Source organism: Eubalaena glacialis, chromosome 8 (assembly GCF_028564815.1).
Source record: "Eubalaena glacialis isolate mEubGla1 chromosome 8, mEubGla1.1.hap2.+ XY, whole genome shotgun sequence".
In the NCBI taxonomy this organism is placed as follows: Eukaryota; Metazoa; Chordata; class Mammalia; order Artiodactyla; family Balaenidae; genus Eubalaena; species Eubalaena glacialis.
This window is the reverse complement of record NC_083723.1, coordinates 63027608-63051201: the sequence shown is the minus strand read 5'-3', so window position 1 is coordinate 63051201 and position 23594 is coordinate 63027608. Positions and strand designations below refer to the sequence as shown.

General features: G+C 36.0%; 1 protein-coding gene across 1 annotated transcript in view; it reads right to left on the bottom strand.

Annotated features, from left to right (window-relative positions):
* THSD7A (thrombospondin type 1 domain containing 7A) overlaps positions 1–23594 on the bottom strand; it is a 743356-nt gene that overhangs the window by 103217 nt on the left and 616545 nt on the right. Inside the window, exon 10 of the mRNA XM_061198529.1 lies at positions 2009–2203. Coding sequence (XP_061054512.1) covers positions 2009–2203 — 195 coding nt within the window. The remainder of the gene's footprint in view (positions 1–2008; positions 2204–23594) is intronic.

Here is a 23594-nt window from a genome sequence, read left to right as displayed (position 1 = left end):
ACCTGCTTTTGTGTAGAATTATAAAGGGTTAGCTAACTGGCAGGGAAACATATTTTAAAACTTCCTGCAAATGCAGTTCCTAAATTATTTAAAAAATAGCTCAGAATTAGAAAAGGCTTATTTTGAAGAAAAGAAAATGTGTTTCAGTGTCCAGCAAATAATAGGTATTATATCGTTTTTGAAAGATAAATTCTTCATTAAATATTTCACGTAATTATACCAGTTTTTGTAGCTGTTATTAACAGAGACAAATAGCAGCAGATTCCTCATTGCCAGAGTTTCCTCTACAGTTTCCATTTAAAATTATGTTTTGAATTCATGCCTTTATGATTAACTATATACACATCTGTAATTTTCCAGCATGGGTTGCTTATGATGCAGCTATTAGCCTCCATTAAAAATTATCGAAGTCCCACACTTTCAAACTAAGTGGATGATACATACCAAACAACAATCATGAATTTTTGCCTTTAAAGCATTCCATGACCTTTCAGTGTGAAGCATCATGTCTATAGAAATAATGATCTGGTGAGTTCTGCAAGCATGGCAAAATCTCAGCCATGTGACTCATAGGGCGAAAAGTCACTTATTACTAGTCACACAGCAAGTGTCTGCAGAGTATAATGGATTTATAGGAAGCAGGGTGACCACAGATCTAATTTTAATGAAGCCCAAGACATAATCTGAGCTGATAGAGTGTGAAGTCTGAATATAATCTATACAAGGTTAGAGTTATTGTTTGACAACATAAGGAATATAATTTTGTCTCTAAAAGGTTCTATTTTTCTATTAGGTTCCACAGATACATTTTTCTCTTGGTAGCAAATAATTAAAACTATATTGAGGTGACAAGAAAAAAGTTTTTGGACACTTTAAAGAAAATTGTAAATTTTCTCATAGGTTGACTATTTTAAATATGTTAAATTTTCTCCTATGTCTTAAGTCCAAGGTAGTTATATTTTTGCATAGAATCACATATACAGATAGCAAGTTTGATTAAGTAAGAATACTAGCAGATTTCTATCACTAAAATGCTTCATAAACAGAAAAATGAAATAGGCAATGTGAAAACTCCTCCAAAGTTGATTACTTGGAGGTATACATAAAGAAACATGTGCTTACTACAAATAGAAATCATTATTTACTAGTGCTAAATGTGAATGGAGAAGTGTCATTCAGCCTGATAACATTTAAATAACATACGCCTATATTCTTGAGACAGAACATGCCTTAATGTGACAGAACTTGACTTATTTCTACGTTTTCCTTACTCCTGTGTTATTTTCCAGAATGACAAGATTAAATATGACATTATATCACCCAGTCACACAGAGGCCAAATTAACATCTGGATACAAGCTTGAGAGACAATTACCAAGAGCCTTGTATTTCTCGACAATAAAGCTTGAACAACTGAGCTATGAATATACGAAAAACCTGTGCTTTATTCACCCAATAGGGTGAAGTGATTTAGGAGCCACGTATTTTAAAAATGAACACAATCTACATTCTGGATCTCAGAGCCTATGCTCAGGAACCTGAATGCTAGAAAATCCATGTAATTTTTAGTCAAGCAACAGTCATGCTAGTGATTATTTAAAATAAACCTTACTATTTATGAGAAGGTAGAAAACGATTTCATGGGGGAAACTGACTACTGAAATAGAGAAAAAACAATGAAACTTGACATTTGCAATGTGGAGAGTCATTTTCAAATTTTTTCACAGGTTTAACACTTTGAAGTAGAAAGAACTTGAATTATTAGGAGGGAGAAAAGGCAAAGTGAGCTCACTTTTCAAAGTCTTTTTGATTAAAGATCTATCTTCAAGGTTAATTTTTGGGGAACAGGAGCAAGCTGCCCAATATGTCAAGAGATATTAAATCTCCTTGGATTGCTGGATTTCTGGAAGTTGATTTTTGTAAAACATCATCGTATCCAGGCTACACAAAGAAAATGCACACCAACTTCTGGAAGAAACCCAAGTCCCTTCTGAAGCTGGTGACCTTACCTTCCTCTCCTGCATAGGCCAAGATGGACCGCGCTCGTATCTGTTTCCCTTCTGTGGTTTTCCCTGAGCAGGTGTGGGAGCAGGAAGACCACGCAGACCACATGCTGAGCACACAGTCCTTGGGGCACGGGGCATCGCAGGCAACAGGGATGGGGAAGATGGCGTCTCTGCACAGCTGTCTGTCAACTTCTTCTCCTGGGAAAGACATCATCACCAACAGTCTATCATTTTAAAATAATGTAAAATGAGCAACTGAAACCAGGTGGGCACCAAGATAAACTAGGTTACTTCCCTCTTGTTCTTAGTTAAAAGCAAAACCAAAAGAGTCACTGCATACTATAGCCAGATGCTAAAAAAATACCAGGAATGAATAGATAGATACATAGATAAGATAGATAGAACGCTGGATGGATCCCTAAATGAGGCTTCTTTATTATCAGTGTTTGGGTGTGTAGGTCAAGCACATTGCTACAAGTATTTTATGCTGTGATACCTGCCCAGGAAGTGATTTTTATACTTATATTATTAATCTTTGCAATAAAGAGCATCAATGAAATATGTCTACCCCCCCTTTATTTCATTATTGGAGATGAGCCATCATTCACAAATTATGAATCTATCCATAGCATGTACCATTTGTTTTCCTGAACCAACTCATATTCTCTATTTGCAAACTCTCTTGTGTCTCCCAGAGAATTTATTTTTGTACAATTGGCAACCTTTTTCTTTCAGTAAAAAATTAGTCTGTTAGTTAGAAATAGCTAGGAAACATAAATAATAGGATAGTAGTATAAAACCACTGGCTACAGTGATCCCACTGGGAAAGGGGGAAAAAACAACAAGGTAAGCTAATGGCAGAAGTAAGACTGTGTCATTCCAGTGCTTAAAACTCTTCAGTAGTTTCCTACTGCTCTTAAGATGAAGGCCAGATTTCTCAAAAGTTTATGAGACCTCAAATGATGTGGCTCTTGTTTTCTTTTCTAGCTTCATCTCACTCCACTCTTTCTGTTACTCACAAAGCTCTAGAGACCGGCACTCATCTAGCGTTTGAGTAAATGAAAGGATATATACAAAAGGTCAGTGAGGAAGAAAATATTGTTGCTGTTAATAAATGCCAAAGAAAACTAGAAGAATTACAAATAAATGACCAAAATACAGTATGAAAACGTCTGAACTCTGTGGCTTAGCTGGTAAGTGTAGGTGCTAATGAGGTCAGTGGAACAGAGTAAAACAATATACAAACAGGCAAAATTAATCTGCTGTTTTGCCACAGAATATATCCATAATTCTGGATGGGTGTATCAGAAATGTGTGCCTTGAGGCATTAGGCATTCAGATGAGAAAGGGTGACTAATCATGCCCTTCCTCATTGCTATAAGCCAACAACTCAAAGCTGTTTGTCACTGATGGAGGGTTAGGAGCATCATTTGAATGGACAGTTCTTTATTCATGTATTTGAAAAACAAAGACAGAAAATCAGAAGTCAATTGGAAATGCTCTAACATTAATAGCTACTAGTTTGTAGGGCCTTAAATCATTAGGCAAAATCAGAAGTCAATTGGAATGCACTTACGTGTTAATAGCCACTAGTTTGCAAGGCTTTAAATTGTTAGGCTTGCTCACTAGTAAGTAAGACTCACTAAAATGACTGTTGGGTCATCATTATATTATTCATTCTTCTTTAGTTACTCTGATCTGTGAGAAGATCTCCTTTAATTCTGCTTTTATTGGCTTTAGAGTTTGGCTTATATCCCAAAAAATGATGTGATAGATTATATGGTAGATACAGTACAAAAATCATTATAATCCAAAACATGTAATATTCTACAATTTACATAATGACTCTTGTGTGTACTAGACTTTTTTCTTAGTGCAAAGAGGGGCCTGCATATGTCCTATTTCCTTTGTTGCTATTTTTTATTGTTCTATCTACTCTCATTCACTTTCATTTCCAATATTCTGTGAAAAGTAAGGCAAGTTTGGGGCTATAGCTTATAGTCAACCAGGAATTATAGTTTTGTGTTTTCTATAATAGTTAATCATTTCTATTCAGAAAAATTTAATTCATCCTGCAACATTAGAGGAGAGTGTGCTACCTGTGTGCTATTACATTAATTTGCATGACATAAATAATACATTTCTGTTTCTTGTAGTGTAAACCTAAGGGATGTACAATTTTAACCTTTCTTGCTTTTTGAGTTAGTCTTTTTTTTTTTTCCCCCAGCCTGTGTCCCACACCTTATGTTAGATCTTTTTCACTCACCTTTTTCTGCTTAGCCAGGTGTATTTTCCTGTAAGCCAATTCCTTCTAGAGTCCACCTTAACCCTCTGTGGAGCTGTTAAGACCCACTTTGGATCCAACCTCCAAGATTTCAGCATTTACTTCACTTTCCTCCCTGGCAGTCCCCCCTCTACACACATCCCCCCCCCCCATGGCCCCACAACTTTGTCAGGTGTGACCTTGCCCCTGTTTGCCCCTCTAATCGCTCCTGATTGCCCATCACGGTCTTGCATCCAAATAATGGCATTATGCCCTAGACACAGTGACTTTTTTTCCTTTCCTCCTACAGACCAATCTCACTGTTGCCTTTGCATTCTCTCCTCCCTTTTCATGAAACTTTCAGATCTTCACACAGCAGACTGCTTCTCAACATTCAGGTTTCAGTTCAATTGTCTCCTTGCTAGGCGAGCCTTAACTGACCATACACAATCTCACAGTAACTTCATTTTATTTTCATGATAGCTTTAATCACCACTAGAAACTATTTTAATTAATTGTTTACATGTTTATTATCTGAACCTACTACTAGAGTACAAGCTCAATAAGGGCATGATTCTGATCCGTCTTCTTCATTATTTTATACTTAGAACCTAAAACAGTGCCTGGCGCCTAGTAGACACTAGATAATCTACTATGTGAATAAATGAATTAACTTTAAGCTGTTGTTCTAGGAAACAGAATGTTGGACTAGACAAATATGGATTTAAGTAAAGTATTTCTTAAAATACCATGCATTCAAGTGGTCTGGGACTTTGCTGAAGTGTGTTCAGTGGATGGGCAGCATATGCCTCATCTGGAGTTTGCTAGAAATGCAGCCTCTCAGATCCCACCCATAAATCATAACTTGCATTTTAAAAAGATCCCTGGGTGATTTGTATACAGGTAAAATTTGAAAAGCATTGCTCTAAGATGTTTTTGCCTTTATTCGCTTGTGGTTTGATTCGAACTGAATTGCCTCTTGAAAGGGCAGCTATATAAAACGAATTCATCTGGATTTCCTACCTAACATCATTCACTTCTCTGTGGGACTTCCCTTTATACGTCTCTTTATACCTGGGTGAAAACATTCATTCAATGAAGAGTTACTGATTGCCCATCTTTGGTCAGGCACCATGCTATGAATATTATATACATCATCTCAGCTAATTGTGACAACAGCCTTCTTTTTTTTGAGGTATAATTGACATATAACATTAGTTTTAGGTGTACAACATAATGATTCAACATTTGTATATGATCACCACAATAAGTCGAATTAACATTTGTCCCTGTACATAGTTACCATTTTTTCCTTGTGATGAAGATTTTTAAGATGTATTCTCTTATCAAATTTTAAATATGCAATATAGTATTATTAACTATAGTCACCATGCTATGCATAACATCTCCATGACTTATTGTATAACTGAAAGTTTGTATCTTTCACAGCATATTTCTGACACGGATATTAATATGTATTTTTCACTTTAAAGGAAATTCAAGCTCAATAATTTTAATTTTACTGTCTCAAATTAGCAAAAGTTTGACTAAAGAAGCAGAGATTTGAACTGAGTTCTAACCAACTCCCCAGTCTCCCTTTTTAACTGTTATGGTGGTAGGGAGAACTTGAGATGCCAAAGGAGATAAGAATGGATGAGGCTTTGTCTGCAAAGAAGTCAAGGAACCAGCACTTGAAGTTGTTTCTCAAGGCACAGAGATGTGTGGTGGCAGCAACATACAGCCTCAAATATAGTGTGCATTGTTGATACGTCCAGGGTTACATATTTTGGCTTGTGGCTATTGAACAAACAGCAATGGATCTGTGACAACAGGGGATCATTCAATGGACACGTTAATAAACTCAGCTAATTGACCATTAAATGGAACCCTTAGAAGCCTTGCTCTTTTTAAGCTAAATCTCCAGCATTCCTGGCATAAGTCATCTGGGAAACATTAGGGAAAAAAAAATGTTGGGTCTACAGCTAGCACAGGTAACTCCATAACTTGTCATCTCCAGTCACTTTCGGAGGCTGTTACTTCTATCTTATTTTTTTATATAAAAAGTGACCCTGGAAATAAGCTCTTTACTTGTAAGAGCTGCAGAAAGTAATTTCATCCCTCTTCCTCACATTAAAAGGTTTTTGGTTGATAAACATTAAGTAGATAAGAACTGTTTTGCGTGACACTGTATCAGAATGTATAGCAGTAAATCAAACATAAACATATCCAAATATCAGGTTAATTTATAATCTTTCCATAGAAAGAAATGGAAATTTTGCTGCTTAGCACTTTGGAAATTTCCATTTTTCCATATCAGCCGCCCTATTATTAGGACATTTTCAACCACCATAGGCTTCCATTATAGAACCATATGAGACTCTGATTATCTGAACGTGCATCACCGTAAGTCTGGGCAGACACATCCGATTATCATGATGGTGAATGATGTAGTTCTACAACTCATGAAGGCACGGACCAATGCAACCTGTTTGTTTTTTTTTTCTTTAATCTTTCTGAGGTTAATTTCTTGCTATTCTGAATGTGATGCCAACACTTAGAATCCTTCTCATGCTTGACTTTGTGTATTAAATATACTATATTTTTTGGCATGCATTTCCAACATGCAAAGTTTCGAAGGACTGCTTTGCCTTTATGGAACATGCTCACTCCTCACCCCACATCAAGCTCTAGGCATTTTAACCAAATGTTAAAAAATGCGTATTTTACATGAAATATATAACACAGAAGTAAATGAATGAATTATTGTCCACATATTACAATTTACATCTTACTTTGAAGCCTTAACTGAAGCATATCTTATTCAAACTTGGTGGTGAAACACTTTAACAAGAGGTTGAGAAATAAAATGAAAATGCTTGAGTTTATTTATTTTTATGAACTCAAAAACGTATTTAAATATTTAAGTTGGTGACACCCATTTAACATTTTTCTCCATAAATATAATCTTAAGAATGTTTTTAATAATTTATCATTTTAATCAACTTAAACATGTATTTTGGCACTTTAAAGTAACTCCCAAATTTCCCCTTTTTTAATCTATTTTCATGGATACCACCAAACTCTCATGAACTCTTCTAAAATATCTCCTCTCATTCTATTGCGTTTCCTACTATAGGATAAGAGAATTAAACATCAGCTTGAAGTATTTACACTAAAAATTCGTGAAGATTTCCAGAGAAGTAAAACAAAATGAGAATTGGGGTCAGAGGATAGACATTTTCTTTTCTTGGTAAAAGTATATACTGAAAGTTTATTGCATTCATTGTGGTGAAGCTTAAATGTACTATAAAAGATAAACCTTGGTTTATGAAGCTTTTTATAGTTTAGGAGTTGAGTTAAGAACACTGATACATTAAAAATATAATGAACTGTATTTTAATGTAAGGTATGTGTATGTTTAGTCCTATTCCACAAATGTTCCTGGCATCATCCTGATTTTTTTAAATCATAGAAATGTGGAGATTGCTACGGTTGACTTTTAAAAAACTTTTTATTTTATATTGGAGTATAGTTGATTAACAATGTTGTGTTAGTTTCAGGTATACAGCAAGGTGATTCAGTTATACTATGGTTAATTTTTAACAGTCTCAGTAGCCCTATGTGCAGTGCACCTCCAGAAGCCATTGCAAAATCAAAACTCATCAGTGTAATGAAATTGAGAGGAGGGTAAGCAGAAAGGAGAAACCAAAGTAGAGAGAAACCAGATACAGAGTCAAGATTTCTTTTAAAAAAGCGTACTATTTAGAAGGTCTCTAGTATTGTAACCTTGGGATCAGATTCCTCTTGCCGGACCTGTACAAACTCTACAGTAACCCTAAGAATTATTATTACGTTGACAATGTCTTTTGTATTCTTCAGAAGTTGTCTTAAAAATTCATACTGACTTTTGATAGTGAAAGTCATTACTCATATACTTACTTATATATTGATAACCAATATAAATTCAATAAACAATTGAGACGGGAAAAGAATGGAGGCTCATATTTGCCTAGATCTCCTAGAAAACATTTTCATATAACCACCTTATCTGAGCTTTAAAACAACTGTAGGACATGTAAGTCCAGAATCACTCTCAGCTTACTGAAGTAAAAGACTCATGAATTGAATCTTATAACTCTTTCTCATTCCCCGTGTTGAAGAGAAGCTACACATCTCTTCAACTTAAATGGGAAGTTTCCAAATCATTTTTAATCCCTGCACTCCCTCTGCAATCACATCCAGGTAGTGAGTCTGATTTATTCAACGTACTAAGCATTGCCCCACCCCATGTTCTCTTCCACACCATTTCACACTTTCCTCTGGCCTCCTGCTGTGCCCCATTTCCCCTGCAGCCAATCACCCATCCTGAACACAAGGGTGTAGTTTTAAAATGCAGATATGAGCATCACCGTCTCCCCGATACCTATCAGCTGAAGGTCAAATTCTTACTAGAGCAGAGGACATTCTCATCTTCCACCATTGCCTCATGTTTTCCCTAAATTCTATCCACTGAAAGCTATTTGTTTTTCCATGAACTGACATGCTGCTTTCTCACTCCTCTGTCATTTCCTGTGCACTGTTCTCCATGCCTCATTGCCCCATCATCTTGCTAAGTCATCCTTTAGGACTGGAGTTCCTTGCTCTGTGAACCTTCTCTTTCTCAAACCGCCAGATGGGGCTGTGCTCTATCCTCTCTGTTCCCACAGTGTTGTAGACATAACACTCTTTAAGACTTTTTATACTTGTCTGTTTACTCACCTTTACCTCCATTAGCCTATGAGAACCTTCTGACCAGAGATATTGTCTTATTCAACATCTTTATATCTGGAGTCCTTGGTTCAGTTATTGTTAAAACTTAAGAGTTTTGCAGAAAATATTTGTTGGATGAGGGAAAAAAATGAATTGGAAATCCCAGAACATAAGTTGCTTTCCTGAAAAAGCCACTGGTGTTTATATTGGGTTGGGCTGGCCAAGAAGTTCATTCGGGTTTTCTGTACAATGTTATGGAAACCCAAAGGAACTCTTTGGCCAGCCCAATATATTTCCAATTGATGGTTTACTAGAACCTGACCAAGATGGCCTTACCATTACCCACAGTTTGACTAAACTTTAGACAGGTTTCTTCCTGACTCTAGGTCCCTGACCTCCCTTTACTTAGAAAATTTATTTTAGAAAAAATGCAACTGTAAATTTTCTTTCTGCCCCTTTGAAATTTGTGTAAATCTTCTCCTAGCCTCTTGCCAGTTTTACAAACCAGGAAATGTCTTTCTCAAGAGTTGGGAACCATCTCTGTCATGGAAACATCAAAGAAGATAATGTCCTGATCTCCCAGTATGGTAGGTACCTATTTTCTTCATTGGGCACCAATTAGCAAACACAGATGGCCTAATTACAGAGAAAACATTTGCAAGCTCAGGAGTAACTCAGTGTGCTCAACACATCCCATCGATCAATCTCTTCTCTTACATCTTCCAGTGTTTTTCCACTAGCTCACCTCAGGGCTTAAAAAACATCTTTCATTTCTGCAGAGTTGATCTTAGTTTCTCTCCACTGTAACAGTCTAAAGTCCTCCTTACTTGTGTAACTTTGGTGCAGTTTTTATTTTGACCAACCAATTTATACCCAATTTATCATATGAATGTTATCTTTAGCTTCACTTTCTCTTTCTTTATATATAAAGAGAATACATAAAAAAATTAAAGATATTATTTATCTCTATATAAAATATAAATATTTTTTACCTATTGACTTTTAAATATCTTTAAACAATTTAGGGTCTTCATACTATAATTTTTTTTCAGAATTTTCCTCCTTTCTCATCATCTTCTTCAAACTCTTTCCATCCTCAATAAGTTTATCTTTTATGTCCCCACTCTGTTCTTTTCCTTGTCACCTTTCTTTGTTTTGTTATCTCAAGTCTCTGTCTGTGTTTTCATTCTTCACAATCCTGGCAAAACTGAAACAGGTGACCCTGAGATAAAAACTTGCCTTCCTTCCCTGTCAGCAGCCACTTTCCAACTCCAGGCCCTAATGTAGTCAATAATACAAGCTTTAACCAGAAAACTACTAGAGCTCATCAATGAATTTGGTAAAGTAGCAGGACACAAAATTAATACACAGAAATCTCTAGCATTTCTATACACTAACAATGAAAGATCAGAAAGAGAAGTTAAGGAAACAATCCCACTTACTTCAAATCAAAAAGAATAAAATACTTAGGAATAAACCTACCTAAGGAGGTAAAAAACCTGTACTCTGAAAACTATAAGACGCTGATGAAAGAAATTGAAGATGACACAAACAGATGGAAAGATATACCACGCTCTTGGATTGGAAGCATCAATACTGTCAAAATGACTATACTACCCAAAGCAATCTACAGATTCAATGCAATCCCTATCAAATTACCAATGGCATTTTTCACAGAACTAGAACAAAAAATGTTTAAGTTTGTATGGAAACACAAAAGATCCCGAATAGCCAAAGCAATCCTAAGAAAGAAAAACGGAACTGGAGAAATCAGGCTCCCTGACTTCAGACTATACTACAAAGCTACAGTCATCAAAATAGTATGGTACTGGCACAAAGGCAAAGATATAGATCAATGGAACAGGACAGAAAGCCCAGAAATAAACCCATGCACCTATGGTCAATTAATCTATGACAAAGAAGGCAAGAATATACAATGGAGAAAACACAGTCTCTTCAATAAGTGGTGCTGGGAAAAGTGGACTGCTACATGTAAAAGAATGAAACTAGAACACTCTCTAACACCATACACAAAAAATAAACTCAAAATGGATTAAAGACTTAAATGTAAGACTGGATACTATAAAACTCTTAGAGGAAAACACAGGTAGAACACTCTCTGACATAAATTGCAGCAAGATCTTTTTGGATCCACCTCCTAGAGTAATGAAAATAAAACAAACAAATGGGACCTACTGAAACTTAAAAGCTTTGCACAGCAAAGGAAACCATAAACAAAATGAAAAGACAACCCACAGAACGGGAGAAAATATTTGCAAATGATGTAACTGACAAAGGATTGATCTCCAAAACATACAAACAGCTCATGCAGCTCAATATCAAAAAAACAAACAACCCAATCAAAAATGAGCAGAAGATCTAAATAGACATTTCTCCAAAGAAGACATACAGATGGCCAAAAAGAACATGAAAAGAGACTCAACATTGCTAATTATTAGAGAAATGCAAATCAAACCTACAATGAGGTATCACCTCACACCAGTTAGAATGGACATTATCAAAAAGTCTACAAACAATAAATGCTGGAAAGGATGTGGAGAAAAGGGAATCCTTCTACACTGTTGGTGGGAATGTAAACTGATACAACCACTATAAAGAACAATATGAGGTTCCTTAAAAATTAAAAACAGAACTACCATATGATCCAACAATCCCACTCCTGGGCATATATTCAGAGAAAACCCATAATTTGAAAAGATACATGCACCCCAATGTTCACTGCAGCACTGTTTACAATAGCCAAGACATGGAAGTAACCTAAGTGTCCTTCGACAGAGGAATGGAGAAAGTAGATGTGGCACATATATACAATGGAATATTACTCAGCCACAAAAAAGAATGAAATAATGACATTTGCAGCAACATGGATGGACCTAGAGATTACCATACTAAATGAAGCAAGCCAGACAGAGAAAGACAAATATCATATCACTTACATGTGGAATCTAAAAAAAATGACACAAATGAACTTATTTACAAAACAGAAACAGAGTCACAGACTTCAAAAACAAACTTATGGTTACCAAAGGGAAAAGGTGGTGGGGAGGGATAAATTAGGAGTTTGGGATTAACGTATATACACTAGTATATATAAAATAGATAATTAAAAAAGACCTACTGTACAGCACAGGGAACTCTACTCAATATTCTGTAATAACCTATATGGCAAAAGAATCTGAAAAAGAACGGATACATGTATATGTATAACTGAATCAATTTGCTGTACATCTGAAACTAACACAACTGTGTAAATCAACTACACTCCAATATAAAATAAAAATTAAATTTAAAAAGTAATACAAGCTTTAACTTCATTTTTGAGATGAAACCCATTCTAACAAAGCCTAGTAAATACAATGACTTGTTATAAAGAAATGATGAAAATTTTGTGCTAAATCCTTCAATTAAGGCACTTATGGTATAAATTGCCCGCTTAGTGAACAGGGCATTAGGCAAACAACTCTTTATTACTACATTAATGACTTCCTCTCCTAATAACTCTAGTTAAGGATTTCACTTGGGGTTAGGCAGAAAAAAAGGGTAAACTGTAAAGATTGACATCAGCCCCATGACTTCTGCCTCTGTTTAACATCAACTATCATGGCACATTTTTATTTTAATTAATTATTTATTTGTTTGTTTGTTTATTTATTAATTTATTTATGGCTGCATTGGGTCTTTGTTGCTGCACGCAGGGTTTCTCTAGTTGCAGCGAGTGGGGGCTACTTTTCATTGCGGTGCACGGGCTTCTTATTGTGGTGGCTTCTCTTGTTGTGGAGCACAGGCTCTAGGTGCACGGGCTTCAGTAGTTGTGGTTCACGGGCTCTAGAGCGCTGGCTCAGTACTTGTGCACGGGCTTAGTTGCTCTACGGCATGTGGGATCTTCCGGGGCCAGGGCTCGAACCCCTGTCCCCTGCATTGGCAGGTGGATTCTTAACCACTGCACCACCAGGGAAGCCCATGGCACATTTTTAAATGCATGTCCTCTATGTGTACAATATGATAGTGGTAAACTGAAAGTACATGTGTTTTGCGATAAAGGTGTGAGATGTGTTTTCTTAACTGAAATTAATATTTCATTTTTATGCCTTTTCCTATTATCATTTTGTTCATCTGCCTGAACCCCAGATTACCCTGCTTTGTTTAATTTCAATGACTAAAAGGTGAATGACTCATGTTTATAAAAGCACTCTGGAACCTCTAGAAAAATCAAATAATAATTTTACCTCTGGCATTGTTTAAGATTAAACAAAGCTTTATTCATTCTTAGTTCCGCAGATTTTTTTTATTTCATATTTTCATTCTTGATTAGTTCTTTCTTCTGACTTCATTCTTCTTAATTGTTTTTGAGTTTGAAATTATCTACACTGTTAATTTCATCTCTTCCAAATGTACTTTTTTAGTTAACTAGAAGTTAAACTGTCCTGGTTCAAATACTGGCTCTACCACTTACCAACTACGTGTTCTTGAGCAAATTATTTAGCCTCTGTGAGATTCAGTTTCCTAACCTGCAAAATGGAAGCTAAATAATAGTAATATTTATTTATGGTACTGTTGTGCATATTAAATAAGAAAAATGATTTAATGAGGTCCCTAGCTCAATGTCTGGCACATAGTTTAAAAAGGTTACATATTATAACAGTGCCATGCCTACTTTAATCTCCTTCTGTCAGTGGAGGAGTTGAACATCTCTCCCATACCACTGTGGAAGGATCTGCTCCATTCTAAACACCACTGTGTTTCAATCAAGTTGAGTTAATGTGATTAATAATTTTTTCCTTAGTTCTACTTATAAGAGGGCTTGTAGAAAGATATTAGCAAATACCATTGCACTAAACTCATAGCATAACCTTCATATTCAGTAATTTTGGGTTTTTCTCTTTGTTAAAGTGTGGGAAATCCTTGGAAAAGCCAATTTATGTAATTATGACTATCAAATTTTACAGTTCATATTCTGAAAATTATTTAGAGTTGTGTTGTAAATATATTTTGGGCCTCAATCAAAAATTTAAATTTAAGAGTTATGCTAGAGAATATTTAGCTCACAGTGATAAGCAGAAGTACCAAGATATGTGGCATCCTATAATGTTCCTTTACTTCTCTATGCAGTAAATAATTGCCACCAACTTTTTTTTTTTTTTACCATCTTGAAATTCTTAATAATTCTGTCATTGAACTTGTGATTTGCAAGTTAAGTCTGATGTAACAAAAGAGCCTGTATGTGAGCAGATTGGATATGCACAATCTGTGTGCCCTCCTAGTCTTGCTATTTAATTTGCATAGTGTTGTAATGCCCCATGATAATAGAATTCTGGCAGACCCATGAAGCTTGAGAATTCAGTAAGACTCAGAGTGAGTACTATCATGTTACACTTATGACTAGGTAAGCAGAGTCCTTGAAGGGCCACACTTTCCAACTTAACCAGAACTTGCTCAGAAAGAATTGAACTCACAAAGAAGGCAGTTACATTCCAAGAAACACAAATGACCAGGGTATCCTATCACATCCTTTCTTACTCCTGTTACTTGCCTGTATTAGCCAACCACTAATGCTGAAAATGACTTAGAAAGATAGAGCAACCTATGTTCCTTTTCCTTCATTCCTTCCTTACTCATCAGTAACTTGAAGATAGAGTGTTGGTAGAATGTGTGCATATCAAGAAGTGAAATAAAAATAGTTGAATTAGTTTTATGGAGCATTTCTGCTATGCTGGTAAGAATAAAATATATATGCATGTGTGAGTTATAAAATGCCAATTATGTCATTGTGATGATTCTGCATATGAGTAAATGCCCTTATATTCACTTTTATTTATTTTTTTTGAATTTTGTTTTATCTATTTTTTTATACAGCAGGTTCTTATTAGTTATCCATTTTATACATATCAGTGTATACATGTCAATCCCAATCGCCCAATTCATCACACCACCACCCCCACCTGCCGCTGCTTTCCCCCCTTGCTGTCCATACGTTTGTTCTCTACATCTGTGTCTCAATTTCTCCCTGTAAACCGGTTCATCTGTACCATTTTTCTAGGTTCCACATATATGCGTTAATATACGATATTTGTTTTTCTCTTTCTGACTTACTTCACTATGTATGACAGTCTCTAGATTCATCCATGTCTCTACAAATGACTCAATTTCGTTCCTTTTTATGGCCGAGTAATATTCCATTGTATATATGTACCACATCTTCTTTATCCATTTGTTTGTCGATGGGCATTTTGGTTGCTTCCATGACCTGGCTATTGTAAATAGTGCTGCAAGGAACACTGGGGTGCATGTGTCTTTTTGGATTATGGTTTTGTCAGGGTATAGGCCCAGTAGTGGGATTGCTGGGTCGTATGGTAGTTCTATTTTTACTTTTTTGAGAAACCTCCATACTGTTCTCCATAGTGGCTGTATCAATTTACATTCCCACCAACAGTGTCAGAGGGTTCCCTTTTCTCCACACCCTCTCCAGCATTTATCGTTTGCAGATTTTCTGATGATGCCTATTCTAACTGGTGTGAAGTGATACCTCATCGTAGTTGTGATTTGCACTTCCCTAATAATTAGTGATGTTGAGCACCTTTCCATGTGCTTCTTGGCCATCTGTATGTCCTCTTTGGAGAAATGTCTATTTAGGTCTTCAGCCCATTTTTGGATTGGGTTGTTTGTTTTTTTAATATTGAGCTGCACGAGTTGTTTATATATTTTGGAGATTAATCCTTTGTCCATTGATTCATTTGCAAATATCTTCTCCCATTCTGAGGGTTGTCTTTTTGTCTTGTTTGTAGCTTCCTTTCCTTTGCAAAAGCTTTTAAGTTTCATTAGGTCCCATTTGTTTATTTTTGTTTTTGTTTCCATTTCTCTAGGAGGTTGGTCAAAAAGGATCTTGCTATGATTTATGTCAAAGAGTGTTCTTATGTTTTCCTTTAAGAGTTTTATAGTGTCCGGTCTTACATTTAGGTCTTTAATCCATTTTGAGTTTATTTTTGTGTATGGTGTTAGGGAGTGTTCTAATTTCATTCTTTTACATGTAGCTGTCCAGTTTTCCCAGCACCACTTATTGAAGAGACTGTCTTCTCTCCATTGTATATCCTTGCCTCCTTTGTCATAGATTAGTTGACCATAGGTGCATGGGTTTATCTCTGGGCTTTCCATCTTGTTTCACTGATCTATATTTCTGTTTTTGTGCCAGTATTATACTGTCTTGATTACTGTAGCTTTGTAGTATAGTCTGAAGTCAGGGAGTCTGATTCCTCCAGATCCGTTTTTTTCCTTCAAGACTGCTTTGGCTATTCGGGGTCTTTTGTGTCTCCATACAAATTTTAAGATTTTTTGTTCTAGTTATGTGAAAAACGTCATTGGTAATTTGATAGGGATTGCACTGAATCTGTAGATTGCTTTGGGTAGTAGAGTCATTTTCACATTATTGGTTCTTCCAATCCAAGAACATGGTATATCTCTCCATCTGTATCATCTTTAATTTCTTTCATCAGTGTCTTATAGTTTTCTGCATACAGGTCTTTTGTCTCCCTAGGTAGGTTTATTCCTAGGTATTTTATTCTTTTTTTTTTTTTAATTTCTCCTAGAGAAATTTTTTTTTTAAACATCTTTATTGAAGTATAATTGCTTTACAATGGTGTGTTAGTTTCTGTTTTATAACAAAGTGAATCAGTTATACATATACATATGTTCCCATATCTCTTCCCTCTTGCATCTCCCTCCCTCCCACCCTCCCCATCCCACCCCTCTAGGTGGTCACAAAGCACCAAGCTGAACTCCCTGTGCTATGTGGCTGCTTCCCACTAGCTATCTATTTTACATTTGGTGGTGTATATATGTCCATGACACTCTCTCACCCTGTCACATCTCACCCCTCCCCCTCCCCATATTCTCAAGTCCATTCTCTAGTAGGTCTGTGTCTTTATTCCCGTCTTGCCACTAGGTTCTTCATGACCTTTTTTTTTTTTTTTTTTCCTTAGATTCCATATATATGTGTTAGCATACTGTATTTCTTTTTCTCTTTCTGACTTACTTCACTCTGAATGACAGACTCTAACTCCATCCACCTCATTACAAATACCTCCATTTCTTTTTATGGCTGAGTAATATTCCATTGTATATGTGTGCCACATCTTCTTTATCCATTCATCTGATGATGGACACCTAGGTTGCTTCCATGTCCTGGCTATTGTAAACAGAGCTGCAATGAATATTTTGGTACATGACTCTTTCTGAATTATGGTTTTCTCAGGGTATATGCCCAGTAGTGGGATTGCTGGGTCGTATGGTAGTTCTATTTTTAGTTTTTTAAGGAACCTCCATACTGTTCTCCATAGTGGCTGTATCAATTTACATTCCCACCAACAGTGCAAGAGTGTTCCCTTTTCTCCACACCCTCTCCAGCATTTATTGTTTCTAGATTTTTTGATGATGGCCATTCTGACCGGTGTGAGATGATACCTCATTGTAGTTTTGATTTGCATTTCTCTAATGATTAATGATGTTGAGCATTCTTTCATGTGTCTGTTGGCAATCTGTATCTCTTCTTTGGAGAAATGTCTATTTAGGTCTTCTGCCCATTTTTGGATTGGCTTGTTCGTTTTTTTGTTATTGAGCTGCATGAGCTGCTTGTAAATCTTGGAGATTAATCCTTTGTCAGTTGCTTCATCTGCAAATATTTTCTCCCATTCTGAGGGTTGTCTTTCGGTCTTGTTTATGGTTTCCTTTGCTGTGCAAAAGCTTTTAAGTTTCATTAGGTCCCATTTGTTTATTTGTGTTTTTATTTCCATTTCTCTAGGAGCTGGGTCAAAAAGGATCTTGCTGTGATTTATGTCATAGAGTGTTCTGCCTATGTTTTCCTCTAAGAGTTTGATAGTGTCTGGCCTTACACTTAGGTCTTTAATCCATTTGGAGTTTATTTTTGTGTATGGTGTCAGGGAGTGTTCTAATTTCATACTTTTACATGTACCTGTCCAGTTTTCCCAGCACCACTTATTGAAGAGGCTGTCTTTTCTCCACTGTATATGCTTGCCTCCTTTATCAAAGATAAGGTGACCATATGTGTGTGGGCTTATCTCTGGGCTTTCTATCCTGTTCCATTGATCTATATTTCTGTTTTTGTGCCAGTACCAAACTGTCTTGATTACTGTAGCTTTGTAATATAGTCTGAAGTCAGGGAGCCTGATTCCTCCAGCTCCATTTTTCGTTCTCAAGATTGCTTTGGCTATTCGGGATCTTTTGTGTTTCCATACAAATTGTGAAATTTTTTGTTCTAGTTCTGTGAAAAACGCCAGTGGTAGTTTGATAGGGATTGCATTGAATCTGTAGATTGCTTTGGGTAGCAGAGTCATTTTCACAATGTTGATTCTTCCAATCCAAGAACATGGTATATCTCTCCATCTGTATCATCTTTAATATCTTTCATCAGTGTCCTATAATTTTCTGCATACAGGTCTTTTGTCTCCTTAGGTAGGTTTATTCCTAGGTATTTTATTCTTTTAGTTGCAATGGTAAATGGGAGTGTTTCCTTAATTTCTCTTTCAGATTTTTCATCATTAGTGTATAGGAATGCAAGAAATTTTTGTGCATTAATTTTCTATACTGCAACTTTACCAAATTCGTTGATTAGCTCTAGTAGTTTTCTGGTGGCATCTTTAGGATTCTCTATGTATAGTATCATGTCATCTGCAAACAGTGACAGTTTACTTCTTCTTTTCCAATTTGGATTCCTTTTATTTCTTTTTCTTCTCTGATTGCCATGGCTAGGGCTTCCAAAACTATGTTGAATAATAGTGGCGAGAGTGGACATCCTTGTGTTGTTCCTGATCTTAGAGGAAAGGCTTTCAGTTTTTCACCATTGAGAATGATGTTTGCTGTGGGTTTGTCGTATATGGCCTTTATTATATTGAGGTAGGTTCCCTCTATGCCCACTTTCTGGAGAGTTTTTATCATAAATGAGTGTTGAATTTTGTCAAAAGCTTTTTCTGCATCTACTGAGATGATCATATGGTTTTTATTCTTCAATTTGTTAATACGGTTTATCACATTGATTGATTTGCGTATATTGAAGAATCCTTGCATCCCTGGGATAAGTCCCACTTGATCGTGGTGTATGATCCTTTTAATGTGTTGTTGGATTCTGTTTGCTAGTATTTTGTTGAGGATTTTTGCATGCATATTCATCAGTGATATTGGTCTGTAATTTTCTTTTTTTGTAGTATCTTTGTCTGGTTTTGGTATCAGGGTGATGGTGGCCTTGTAGAATGAGTTTGGGAGTGTTCCTTCTTCTGTAATTTTTGGGAAGAGTTTGAGAAGCTCTTCTCTAAATGTTTGATAGAATTCACCTGTGAAGCCATCTGGTCCTGGACTTTGGTTTGTTGGAAGATTTTAAATCACAGTTTCAATTTCATTACTTGTGATTGGTCTGTTCATATTTTCTATTTCTTCCTGGTTCAGTCTTGGAAGGTTATACCTTTCTAGGAACTTGTCCATTTCTTCCAGATTGCTCATTTTATTGGCATAGAGTTGCTTGTAGTAGTCTCTCAGGATGCTTTGTATTTCTGTGGTGTCTGTTGTAACTTCTCCTTTTTCATTTCTAATTTTATTGATTTGAATCCTCTCCCTGTTTTTCTTGATGAGTCTGGCTAATGGTTTATCAATTTTGTTTATCTTCTCAAAGAACCAGCTTTTAGTTTTATTATCTTTGCTATTGTTTTCTTTGTTTCTAATTCTATTTCATTTATTTCTGCTCTGATCTTTATGATTGCTTTCCTTCTACTAACTTTGGGTTTTTTTGTTCTGCTTTCTCTAGTTCCTTTAGGTGTAAGGTTAGATAGTTTATTTGAGATTTTTCTTGTTTCTTGAGGTAGGCTTGTATAGCTATAAACTTCCCTCTTAGAACTGCTTTTGCTGCATCCCATAGGTTTTGGATTGTCGTGTTTTCATTGTCATTTGTCTCTAGGTATTTTTTGATTTCCTCTTTGATTTCTTCAGTGATCTCTTGGTTATTTACTAATGTATTGTTTAGCCTCCATGTGTTTGTTTTTTTATGTTTTTTTCCCTGTAATTGATTTCTAATCTCATAGCATTGTGGTCAGAAAAGATGCTTGATATGATTTCAATTTTCTTAAATTTACTGAGGCTTGATTTGTGACCCAAGATGTGATCTATCCTGGAGAATGTTCCATGCGCACTTGAGAAGAAAGTGTAATCTGCTGTTTTTGGATGGAATGTCCTATAAATATCAATTAAGTCTATCTGGTCTACTGTGTCATTTAAAGCTTGTGTTTCCTTATTAATTTTCGGTTTGGATGATCTGTCCATAGGTGTAAGTGAGGTGTTAATGTCCCCCACTATTATTGTGTTACTGTAGATGTCCTACTTTATAGCTGTTAGCAGTTGCCTTATATATTGAGGTGCTCCTATGTTGGGTACATATAAATTTATAATTGTTATATCTTGGATTGATCCCTTGATTGTTATGTAGTGTCCTTCCTTGTCTCTTGTAACATTCTTTTTTTTAAAGTCTATTTTATCTGGTATGAGTACTGCTACTCCAGCTTTCTTTTGATTTCCATTTGCATGGAATATCTTTTTCCATCCCCTCACTTTCAGTCTGTATGTGTCCCTAGGCCTCAAGTGGGTCTCTAGTAGACAGCATATAGATGGGTCTTGTTTTTGTATCCATTCAGCAAGCCTGTGTCTTTTGGTTGGAGCATTTAATCCATTCACGTTTAAGGTAGTTATCGATATGTTTGTTCCTATGACCATTTTCTTAATTGTTTTGGGTTTGTTTGTGTAGGTCCTTTTCTTCTCTTGTGATTCCCTCTTAGAGAAGTTCCTTTAGCATTTATTGTAGAGCTGGTTTGGTGGTGCTGAATTCTCTTAGCTTTTGCTTGTCTGTAAAGCTTTTGATTTCTCCATCGAATCTGAATGAGATCCTTGCTGGCTAGAGTAATCTTGGTTGTAGGTTCTTCCCTTTCATCACTTTAAGTATATCATGCCACTCCCTTCTGGCTTGTAGAGATTCTGCTGAGAAATCAGCTGTTAATCTTATGGGAGTTCCCTTGTATGTTATTTGTCTTTTTTCCCTTGCTGCTTTCAATAATTTTTCTTTGTCTTTAATTTTTGCCAATTTGATTACTATGTGTCTTGGTGTGTTTCTCCTTCGGTTTATCCTGTATGGGACTCTCTGAACTTCCTGGACTTGGGTGGCTATTTCCTTTCCCATTTTAGGGAAGTGTTCGACTATAATCTCTTCAAATATTTTCTCGGGGCCTTTCTGTCTCTCTTCTCCTTCTGGGACCCCTATAACGTGGATGTTGTTGCATTTAATGTTGTCCCAGAGGTCTCTTAGGCTGTCTTCATTTCTTTTCATTCTTTTTTCTTTATTCTGTTCTGGGGCAGTGAATTCCACCATTCTGTCGTCTATGTCACTTATCCGTTTTTCTGCCTCAGTTATTCTGCTATTGATTCCTTCTAGTGTATTTTTCATTTCCGTTATTGTATTGTTCATCTCTGTTTGTTCTTTAATTCTTCTCGATCTTTGTTAAACATTTCTTGCATCTTCTCGATTTTTGCGTCCATTCTTTTCCCGAGGTCCCGGATCATCTTCACTATCATTATTCTGAATTCTTTTTCTGGAAGGTTGTCCATCTCCATTTCAATTAGTTGTTTTTTCTGTGGTTTCATCTTGTTCTTTCATCTGGTACATAGCCCTCTGCCTTTTCATCTTGTCTATCTTTCTGTGAATGTGGTTTTTGTTCCCAATTGACACCAACTTGTAAAAACTATAAGTTAAATAGCTGTACACAACTACTTTCAGTCATCAAGCCTCTCAGGCATCTTCTGGATAAGAAGAAAAAAAGCTTCTTTTGGAAGTGTTGTGATGCAGTTACACTGAACTGTAGTACAGTACTAAATGAGAGAAATTGTGTTATGAAATGAAAAAAAGTTATATCTCAGGATCATTTTGAAGTTATCAGTACAATCAACAAAATAGTCATGTTTATTTTAATCTATTGGTTTAATTATTTTAACTTTAAAAGCTTATGTTTCATGTCTTCATCTGTGATGAAATACAACTCCTGTGTTGATCTCTCCACCCTCACTCTCTATCCCATTAAGGCATCCTACAGGCTGTATCCCAGTCAGCTCCTTTGGCAATCTTGTAAGGATCTTTGTGGATGAGGGCCCTGGGAGGGATTTTTCCTTTTGTTTTATTCATTTTTTTCCCTTTTTTCAGGTCTTGGTTACCTCACATTCTTTCTCTGAGCAAGTCTCACATTTCCAATCTGTCCTGCAAATTACCAATCAAATAGTCTGCCAGCCACACTGCTGTGACTGCATTACACCCTTTAAGGACTCCCTGTAGTTCTCCAGATCAAGCATTCATACACGTCTGTTGTGTTTTAAGACATTCAACCATCTGTCCCCACTAGACATACCTTGTCTAGCAAATCCATTTCCCCTGCTCTGGGTATAGTTGCAACAAGATTAGGCTCAGGGGATCACATTGCTTGGAAAAGGATGACTCCAAGCCTTTATTAACCATTTAGGACTAGGTTAAAAACCAACTTCAATTTGTAAATCTGCTTGTTCAAAGCAATTTTTACCATCTCTCTTTCTGCACTCCTGCATTTTGGGATCTCTTTCATATCACAAAAATAAAAGGAAAGTATAGTTATTCTACAGATAGCTATTACAAGATCACAATGTAGAAACAAGTCTATGGAGTAATGGGAAAATTCCAAAAAAAAATTTAAGTAGACCTATATTTGAGTTTGGAATCTTGCCAGGATTAAGAAGACCAAATGACTTAGAGATATTATATGTATCACATAAAACATTCATTAATAAACAGTGTAAAATTTGGCTCACCGATAGAGACTGTGGATTGATAGGTGATTAGAGATAACACATTTTTTTAAGGGAGACATTTTGAAGGCAATGAAATTTGAACAGAGTTTTGAGGGAATGAAAGTTAAGTGACTGGAAATGAGGAAGAGAGAACAGTAAAATAAAGGAGACTTTCTACATGGAAGGCTCTGAAGCAGAAACTAATCCAAATAATTAATCATCATCATTAATCTTTTCCAAGATCTTCCATTTTGTCCTCTGATGACCCTCATGTAGAAACACAGAAAGTTTGGACCATGAAGACTGTAGGCTGAGAGCTAAGTCGCAGTCTGTCCCTTTAATTTGCATCATTGTAGTGCAATGTCTGCTAGCAAATCACAGGAAAAGAATCCTAGGGAAAATAAAGTTTCACTGATGGGAGAAATGTTATTCTATTAATTGGTCCAAAAGCTGTTCAATTCCATACTGAAAATCACAAATGTGTTAGGAAATACCAGCCCATTTCATCAAGAGTTAACATTTATAAAAAGTTGTTCAGGACCACCTCAGACTTAATAACAATTGCAAGAGTTTGTAATAAAAAAAAAAAAGGATAGCTACAGCTGATAGAGAAAGAGCATCATACGCTCAGCAACTGAAATAGAAAGTCTCTGTTAAGATCAAACAAAGCCAAACCATGATTAATGAATATTTCCAGAAAGTAAA